General features: G+C 39.2%; 2 protein-coding genes across 3 annotated transcripts in view; one reads left to right on the top strand and one right to left on the bottom strand.

Moving 5' to 3' along the window:
- Positions 1-638: 638 nt before the first annotated feature.
- Positions 639-1379, bottom strand: LOC122082211 (21 kDa seed protein-like). The gene has a single exon (XM_042649683.1). It carries the CDS (start codon positions 1377-1379, stop codon positions 639-641), a length of 741 nt encoding a protein of 246 aa, XP_042505617.1.
- A 1824-nt stretch (positions 1380-3203) lies between these two features.
- LOC122081107 (phosphatidate cytidylyltransferase 4, chloroplastic-like) overlaps positions 3204-10082 on the top strand; it is a 55731-nt gene continuing 48852 nt past the window's right edge. The window contains exons 1-3 of one of the 2 annotated variants that reach the window (XM_042648082.1): positions 3204-3692; positions 3793-4103; positions 8147-8337. In XM_042648082.1, coding sequence (XP_042504016.1) covers positions 3414-3692; positions 3793-4103; positions 8147-8337 — 781 coding nt within the window. In that variant the 5' untranslated portion in view covers positions 3204-3413. The remainder of the gene's footprint in view (positions 3693-3792; positions 4104-8146; positions 8338-10082) is intronic. The other variant, XM_042648084.1, reaches the window with a different exon arrangement.

Genomic DNA, 10082 nt, shown 5'->3' on the forward strand with positions numbered 1-10082 from the left:
CACTTTAATTCTATGGGTAATATCATCCTCTATATCCCCCTTTTGTTAAAGATGGACCCCTAGGTATTTAAAACAGTCACTCTCGGGTAGCTTTCATTCCCCAAGTTTCACCACTCCTTCCCTCCTCTAGTTTGACTGAAGGGGCATTATATACTCAATCTTCGTTTTGCTTATCATAAAACCTCTTCATTATAAGTTTGATCTCCATAGCTCCAGTTTATTATTAATTCCTTCCACCGTTTCGTCTATTAATCATTCTGTGGGCACTCAAGTCTCATCCAAGTTTTATTGTATTTTCTACACTAGAACTGTAGGGTTCTTTCACCCATTTTTTCAAAATAAAAACCAAGGGTATTCGGTATTTGATATAATTCAAATCGACACAGGCCAATTTGAATCAGGATCAGACCGATCCAAGACCAATTCCAATATCTTAAACCATGCTTCACAGTTCACACAGACAAAACACAACAAAATGTATGAAAGGAAAATAATAATTAGAAGAAAGATGAAAATATTCAAAATTAATTGATGCTTATTTGATAGAATTACTAATGATCCAAAAGCAATCCTTGTACAATTATTCCCGCTTGCTTAAGAGTTGTAGAGACTCTCTCTCTCTCTATGCATCCTTGGTGCTACTGGAGTCGCTGTGCCTCGGCTGCTCTGATGAAGACGAAGGGGAACTCACTGTGCTCCGACACCGACAGCCATCGGTTGCTGTTCTCCTTGTTGATCCCAACACTCCCGCAGGTCACTTGGCAAGACTCGCATACATTGGGGCAGTAGACGATCCTATACGTTGGGCTATCCTGGCTAATCCTCTCGATCTGGAACCAGTTCCTCACGGTTGATGATCCTGGGTACCCTGGCTTCCCTCCCAGTGTCACATACCTCATCGAATCCCTCGACTCTGATGATTCCTCCTCCTTCCTCGCTTCCACCTGCCACACCCTATTGTTCATCCCTGAGAACCCAACGTTCAAGTCCATCGATTCTTGAATCTTCATTTCCCCCTCCTCAATCTCTCCCAGGAACCTTGCTCCTGCGGCTGCTGGGTGTTGCGACGATGCTGGAGAGAATACCACGGGGGTACCCATGTTCATGTCGTAGGAGCTCTGTTTTATTGTTGGGGTTTGGGTCGTGTGGCTGCTGTGAGAGGTGGATCTCTCTCTCCTGTCCAGGAAGACACCGCCACCGCCGCCTTTCCTGATGGCAGAGACGATGTAGTATGGCATCCCTGCTTGGAGCTCATTGCCGTCTGTGTCGAGTACTGCTGTGGAGCGGGCGTGGTGGTGATGAGAGTGGCTGGAAATGGAGTTTGTGTGGACAAGGGAGGCCAAAATCAAGAACCCAGAAAGGAAAACTCTGTTCCACATGATTGCCGAGGGAGAGGAAATACTATTTAGCTAGTAAACTGGGATGACGAATTTGTGTTAGGAGATGGAAGGGAAGGTTATGCTTGGGGCATTTTATAGGGTGCTGAGGTAAACGAATTTGATCTGATTTTTCCAAGTTTAAAGGATCTGGGTGACATGTATTGAAGAAATTGCCCGATTTAATCTGTATTTAGAGTGAAGTGATTGGGATCTGCCAAGTATTGGAACGAAAACCACTCTGCTGTTAACAAGTGGTGGACTTCTGAGCTTCTTTTAGCCTCTGCCTCTTTCTTCTTTCATTTGTTCTATTCTTCAGTTTTCATTTTCATTTTTCATCTTATTTTCCTTCCTTCATTTATCATTTCTTCATTCCCCGTTTTTTCTGTTTACATCTCTGTTTTTTCTTATTTTGTTTTGTTGGATCCATGTAGTCAACCCCATTAAGTTGGGATAAGGCTTAATTTTTCCTTCTTTCTTGTTGTTATTAATCCTACACTGGATCTTTCAAGGTTGGCTGAATTATCACTTAGGACAGATCATAGAATGCCCCACTCATACACAATCTCTTTCCAAAGTTGTTTGCATCTCATGCCTGAGAGCCATAGTTGTCTGAACACCAAAACTGGGAACCTACAGACAAAGCAGGCATACAGGGGTCGATGTTAGATGTGATAAATCAATATGAAAGCTGCTGATGAGACTAAGGCTGCTTTCGGTAGTCAAACGTTTTTTCGTTTTATGGGATCAAGAAAATGGAATTTTTCATTCATGTTCACTGTTTTTTTTTTTTTTTTCGAAATGAAAGGGGAAATTTTTGCTCAGAAGCTTCTAAGTTAGCACTCTATATGGTACTAACATAGAGATGCTATAACAATTTCATAGGGGGTGGCAACAGTTTTACTTGACCACTTGTAACTGTACTATGAAATACATATTTTAGTTTTTTTTTTTTTAAATTAGATATTGTGTGTTCTAATACTATAAGTTATGTGTAGAATAAATTATATTAGACAAAATATACAATAAGGTATGACATACATTCACAACTGAGGGTTCTATGCCAAATTACCGTTGTGTTTTATACAATCTAAAGGTTCCAATATGTTTAGAGATGCATAATTAAGAGTTTCTTGAAGTTTCAAACCCAATCATTATTAATTGACAAATTGAAATGTTCAAACGAAACATGTGGCCAAAATGTACTAGATTTCAACCTAGCTGAATTCTAAACCATTGAACTATGTTAGGTTATGTTTTACCAAAAAAAAAAAGTTTGGTGCTCCCAGCGTTTGAATTGCCCATATGGATGGAATATGTGCAATGGGTCATGTTCAAAATATGTTGAGAAATTTCTATCACTCCCCGGCATATATTTACTTAAACTCTTTTATATTAAATTAATTTTCTGATTCTCTTGGGAAAGTAAATTTCCATCTCTCTCATCAAAAATAAGAAAAGAAAAAAGAGGGTTTCTTTAAAGGCAACGTGATTCCTGCACGAGTGTGGGGATAGGAATCCGAAACACATGCAAACCAGCATAAGTATCAACAACTAGGGATTTCCATTTCTCATGGGGTGGGTGGTCATTTCCCCCTCACTCTGTTTGGGTGTAAACGCCAAAAAAAAAAAAAAAAAAATCGTAACGGTATGGATGGAAAGAATAATGTTGGATCAGTGTTTCTTGAGAATTAATTACTTATAGCTGCCATTGTAACCGTTTTAGAAGTCAAACCCCTGGCGGGGATTACAAGGCCATGGGTCGGGCCACAGACGACCCGGGTCTGGTCAGAAACCAACAGACACCAATCTTAAGCATATGATCACTCCTCAGATAAGATAACCCACCGTCCCCGCATGGCCGCATCCTCCCAGTCACAATTTCCATGTCCGAACCCTTCACGAGTTCACATACTAATGGGAGTTTTGGCTTCCATTAATGGTAAGATCTCTCGGCGACGATAAATTTCAGAATCGGCCCTCTTCAAAGCCTTGAAGATGCATTTTGTTCATCTTCAACCATAACCTAGCAGAGATATGATGGCCTCTTCTGTCGAAATCGATTGCTTCAGAGTCATTCCCCTCTCACTTCCTTCGATTTTTCCTTGCCAGTATGGCCTGTCATCGAATACCCTAGCATTCGCTCAATCTGCCTCGCAACTGAAAGTAAGATTAACTTGTGATGGACCCAGATCCCTCGTCCGGGTTCCTCGGGAACGAAGGTTTAGTGTATACAGAAATTGTCGGATACTTACGGCTGTCTCCAGAGCTGAAACTAATCAGGTCGATGAAGGAGAAGCCAAAGAATTATCTCCGGTGAGTCTCATATATTGATCTTTCTTCGTTTTCTTTGATTTCTATTTTAGTCTCTCTTGAATTGTTCAAGAATGGAACTCTGAGATGGGTTATGGTGTAGGAAGTCGACAAAGGCCCTAACTCCGGAAAAATGGATAATGATTTAGTATCTTCTGAGCCTCAGCAGAAGAAAGGTAGTCAGTTGAAGAAAAGAATCGTTTTCGGGATTGGGATCGGAGTTTGCGCTGGTGGGGTTGTGTTAGCAGGGGGTTGGGTTTTCACGGTTGCCCTGGCTGCTGCTGTTTTCGTCGGTGCACGAGAGTATTTTGAACTGGTCAGAAGTCGCGGAATTGCCGAGGGGATGACACCTCCTCCCCGATATGTTTCACGGGTTTGCTCTGTTATCTGTACTCTCATGCCGATAATGACATTGTAAGTTCTCTTTTTAGGCTCTCTCTCTCTCTCTCTTGTATTGTTAAATCATATGGTATTGGAGTCTAGAGAATAGTTAGATTTATGGTTTGAAGATTCGACCTTCATTAATGCCCCAGAAGGGAGGAGTTATATGTTATGGACTAGAGGGGCCAGACATGGGTAGAGTGAAATTTACTTGGCAGTTGAACTGGTGAGAAAAGGCATGGATGGCCTTGGTTTAGCAACCAATAGTTGAATGAGGAAACGGATTCATGTAGCTGGACTCATTTAGTTGGCCTTTCCCAACTTTATTTGTTTATTTATTTTTTTGAGAGGGAGTTACACTTTAATTCAGGACTTTATGGACCCAAATTGGCCAATAATATTGACTGTTGATGTTTTACAAGTTTTTGTTATGGAATAAATTATTGTTCAAGAAATGGAGTTATAGATTTAGAATTTACGAGCGAACAACAACCATATCTGGGTTCAAGTCGGGAGAGTTTCCTGTTGACATGAGAGGAAGATCCTAGGCTGTCATACAGTTCAGGAGGAGCTACAAACACCACTGTCCCGTTAACTGCTGAGGTGGCTATACACTGAAACAATGACTGAATTTAATAGATTGAGATTTTGAATATTAATGAAAAAATTCATTAGGGGAGGTAAAATGTGTCATTTACCAAGTGAAAGAAAAAGGGAGAATTTCATTTTCTCCCTTGAAGTTAGCCTATAATATCAGATTATCCTCAAATACAACTTTCTTCTTGTACCCAATAAAGTGAAAGTGCCATATAAAAAATTATTGCTTTCGGCCCCTTTCCAATATTGATTACATTAATCGATATCTTCCCTTTCTCCATCCACCATTGCCATCATCATCAAACAGTTCAAATTTTGCTTAGATTAACTAAGAAATTTAGATTTTGAGTTCCAGATCTATGTGCTATATAGAGCTACGTGTGGTTTCCATTTTCATCCTTAAACCTTTTTATCTGTGCATACATGTTGGGATCAATGATTTTTCCTGTCATCCTACATCACCATGCTTGTAGGTGAGAAAAGGTGGACTGCCCTCTGTTACCTTAATCCTTTAGTTTGATTTCCTTCTTATATTCTGTAGGTTTACTGATGGACTTCATTACGATCGTGAGTTGGTAGGAGTATCCATGTTTCTTCCTTGAACTTCTCGAGATTGGAAAGACAAATCAACAAGAGAACTATTCATGTCTGTGGCTTGTGGACCGCTTGGTAGCAATAGGTATTTGCTTCCTTTTTCAAGGATGGTCTGAAATCCTGGTAGCCTTGCCAAACCGAGTCGAAGATATTTTCGGTCAGCCATACTATTTCAAGAGAATGGCTGTTTTTAGTGGAGAATGACTCCCTACTCGATATGCTGGGGAATTTGGAAGGGAATGAACGACAAGATTCTTTTTCCCCCTCTCTTTTGTTGAGGAAAGAGAGATTCCAGACGTAAATACGGTGTATCTACTTCTTGTTGATGTAAGGTAGGATCACATAGGACATAACCTCAGGCAGGATCTAAAAATCAAGTCTGAAATAGGTGAAAATTGAGAACTCACACATTGGGGCTCGGATGAGCTTGAAATATGGGGTGAAAGTGGCCAGTAATATCCCCAAACTATCCTCTAAATTTGGCTTGAACTCACCAAGTAGGTACGAAACCAATCACTATCACGGATACCACAGACAGGAAAAATAAGGTTTCAAGAGTTCAACATGGAGAAAACATGTGGCCTACAGACCTGACCACCAATGGGCACCAAGGGCTATTTCAATTGCTTCTCTTATGGCGATGAACAAGTCCTTAAAAGGCTTGAGTGAATGGCGACAGATCTAAGAGATCTGGTTTTCTACCAAGAGACAGCTGGTACCTTATTACAGTCTGTTGTTAAAAGCCTGTGGCTGATTTGTAGTGGTGCCTCAGATTGACAGCCGGCACTTATTATAATTAGCCATAACTTGTTAATCTTTTTGCATGGATCCTAGCGCTCGTCCTTGCTTGGAATCTCCATGTAGCCGACCCCATTAAGTTGGGGGTAAGGTTTTGGATGTTGTTGGTGTTGTTGGAGAGAAATCCTCGCAATGGCTTGGATCGAATTCTGGTTTTGGGCTGATCTTCAATCTTCAATGTATGATGGTCTTCAAGGCTTCAAGTAGGCTTGATTTGGTCACTCAATCACTCAATAACAAAGGTAAAACCGAAAATAAAGGAAGGGAAGAGGATGAGAAGAGATCATAGAAGGAGGGTAGGGGAATGGCTACCTCAGCCTGGGTCTCTCACCCTCAAGTATCCCAGTTGATGAAACAAACATATTTCAGGTTTAGGAATTAGCATTGCTCACAGAATAACTTTTCATTCATTGGCTAAGCATTACAATTGATTAGGGCTCCTTTTATACCCTTGGCTAGGCTTTTAAAACTTTGGAAACAATTGAATTAGACTACTAAACTGAAATAGGAAACTAATCTAAGGATCTAGACTTCCCTAATTACAAGACTTGTAGGCTAAGAAAGAAATAGTTAGGGAAACAAATCTGTTCAAGACTAAAAGGCCTAAGGTTTGCTTACTTGCCAAGACGAAACCAAAATAGAAACAAATCTTAGACAATAAAAAAGGAAACAAGAAATTCAAGATTTCTGTAACCGATGGAAGACAAGAGACTTCTAGAAGCTGCTGATTTTCTGGATCGATGGTTGTGGTAGAGGACTTCTAAAAGGACCATATGGGGCACCAGCACTGTTCACATGAACAGTAATTCATAAACAATATTTTTTGTCCACTCTCTTCTTCCTTATGTTTTGATCTACGTCAGTTGTTGTCTCTCTGGATGGCTTCCCCTAAATCTTCTGATGACGTACCCAAGAATCCTTCTGAGATGATTTTATATCCATCCTACGTGGCTTAAACTCTTCATATTTTTCTGTTTCATATTTTTTCTGTGTGATTTATGAAATGATAATCCTAGATGGGGAAGATACTACATTTACACTGAAGTATTTTGGACAGACTTCAATGATTTTCCATTTCTGTTGTTCATAGATTAGGAAAATAAAAAGAAAAAAGGAGATATCTTTATTACCATAGAGCATAACCGTTGAGCTACAAAAAAAATGCAAAATCTACCTTCAACACTTTCTAGTCCAAACCTAGTGTTCCCATCTATGGTCCAGAAAATCCATTGCATATGATCATCGGCCTTCACCATATCTCTATTGTTGGAAGCACAGTGAGTCTTGCTTCATACTCTAGAATAAGGGCACTTTGTGGTTATGGGAGTAACAAATTACATTTAAGAACCAACAGTGCCCCTTTGGTGGATGGATAGTGGGACTTCTCCAGCATAGAGGCATGTACCTTGGACCAAATCTAGATCTGCTACCAACCAAGCCAGTAAGCAGAAGCCTATTACTTCTTTCGCACCTTCAACATTCCTTATAGCATTCTGGGTGAAGGCAATTGGTCCAGGGACACAAATATCTTTATTACGGCTAGGACATATCTCCCATTCTAATGTTAATTTTTTTTTCTTTATCTTTGGTCAAAATTTAACCACTCTACTTTGGATGGTAAGAGTTAGAGAAAACTGTTCTTTGGATGCTTTCCGTCTTGTTTCTTGTCTGACACATCTCCTCCATGCAATTCTATCCTTGATTAAAGTACAATGTAACGAGTGAAGCACATTCATTTATTCTCTTTCAATCATGTCATTCATATCCATTGTGTTAAGACTCATCTCTACCATCCTGATGATTAGCTGATACTTCATCTTTTGTTGTTTCCAACCTGCATCTATGAACTGTTATCAGTTACTCTGGCTATTGTTTTCTCGTAACTCTTTTGCTGCTTGTTTTGGTAAGACATAAAATGACTCTTAATTTTGAAAACCATTCGATTTGTTTTTTAAGTTTGTTTTGGTATATAGTTCTTTAGTTTCATGGACATCCTTTTCATTCATTCTTTTCCTAATATGTGAAGCAAATTTTATTATTGGCATTTTTGGTTTTTTTACTGATTAGTTTTGCCAAACAATGGTCAGGTATTTTGGTCAAATAGATGTTTCTGTGACTTCAGCTGCTTTTGTGGTTGCAATGGCATTGCTTTTACAGAGAGGAAATCCTCGTTTTGCTCAGCTGAGTAGTGCCATCTTTGGGTTATTCTATTGTGGTTATCTTCCATGTTTCTGGGTTAAGCTTCGGTGTGGTTTAGTAGTTCCAGCATTAAATACTGGTAAGTTATCATGCACCCTATCCCACCCCGACTCTGTGCATCATTGTTATATATTGTAAACTCAAATTCTCTCTGTTATTTCATGCAGTGTTGGTGAAAGTTTTGATTCCTGCAGGTTTACAGAGTGTAATATTTAAAAAGCTTAAATATAATGCTAGTAGAAAGTGAACTGTTACCTGTAACACCCTTGTTGAGACTAATGTTAATCGGGATTAGCGCTAGTTCCCTGGACCGATAGGGTCAATTCTGTCCTATCGGCCCAGTATTTTTAGTTAGGGTTTCTTCTTTATGTCTTGGGGGTATTCTTGTATTTTCATTCTTATGAAATAATATTAAGGTTAGGGAAAACCTGCGATCAAACTATTATGGTAAGATCGCAGGTCTCTTCTCATCTTTTGGGAGTCTCCTTCGGTTGTATCTCTCTCTTTTTCTTCTCTTCTCTCTTTCTTTTTCTTTTGGTTTGATTACAAGGTATCTGGGATTGTAACATGGTATCAGAGCCTCTATAATCAAATTAAGCTTTTCAAAATCCTCCTTGCTGATCTCGGTTTTGCGCTGAAATCTTCTGGTGTGCAGCCACCTATTGCTGCATCTACTATGGATTAAATCATATGGAGTGATTTATTTGGTGTATGGATCGTGCTCTATTGGTACTATGCTGAAGATTTGAAGAACTTGAACCACAGTCATGTTCTTCTCTCTTTATCGAACCCGGGTCTCTTGGGTGAAAGCCAGATATCCAGTCGATGTTGTTCAGGTTGGTTTGCTATTTTTCTTGGTATTTTTGGGTGAAAGCCAGATATTTGCGACTCTATTTGTGGGTGAAGTATTTTTAGGTGAAAGTCAGATATCGGCAACTCTATTTGTCTACTTTATTTGGTTCTCATGGCTGAGACCAAGTCTACTACCTCTGTGACTACTGCATCTGCCTTGGACAATGTCAATGTTAATGTCCAAATTACTTCTATTAAGCTCAAGGGAAGCTCAAACTACCTACTTTTGGCTCAATCTGTGAAGGTTTACCTTATGGCCAAGGATAAACTTAAGTATACTACTTCTGATTCTCCTTCATAATCTGACAAGGGTTGTGATGTATGGATGAAGGAGAATGCTTTGATTTTAATCTGGTTGTGGCATAGTATAGAACCAGATGTCGCTGCCAATGTCATGTTTCACTCTATTGCAAAGGGAGTATAGGACGATTTGAAGGAAACTTACTCTTAAGAAAAGAAAATGTCCCGTATCTATGATATTTATGAGAAGCTGTTCCAGTTTCGCCAGTTTGACAGATCTCTTTCAGAGTATTATAGTACTTTCAGGGGAATGGTTGAAGTTTTTTTTTTTTTTTTTTTTTTTTTTTAAACACATTTTAAAATTATTTGATCAAGATTCCAAATGTAGATTTTTTATTGGTAGGTGTATGTTTTGTTAACACTTGAGATGTATGGGATCAGCTTTACTCATCAAAAATAACCAAAACAAACAAAGCAAAAACACGAATCACAAACAAGGTTTGGATTTTGTCAAGGGTTTTAAGAAAGGGCTTTGAGAAGGAATCAAGGAACAAGGAAGAACCATTGATCCAGGCCACCATTTTGCTCCGGCAACGGTGAGCTTCATTCTTCTTTGACGGGAGTAGAAATATAGTGATGATCTTAGGACTTAGGCACTCATTTTGGCATCATAGAGGTAAGTATAATAAATACTTGTATTTTTTATGTCTTATTTTCTTTATATTTATAATT

Source organism: Macadamia integrifolia, chromosome 6 (assembly GCF_013358625.1).
Source record: "Macadamia integrifolia cultivar HAES 741 chromosome 6, SCU_Mint_v3, whole genome shotgun sequence".
NCBI classification, from domain to species: Eukaryota; Viridiplantae; Streptophyta; class Magnoliopsida; order Proteales; family Proteaceae; genus Macadamia; species Macadamia integrifolia.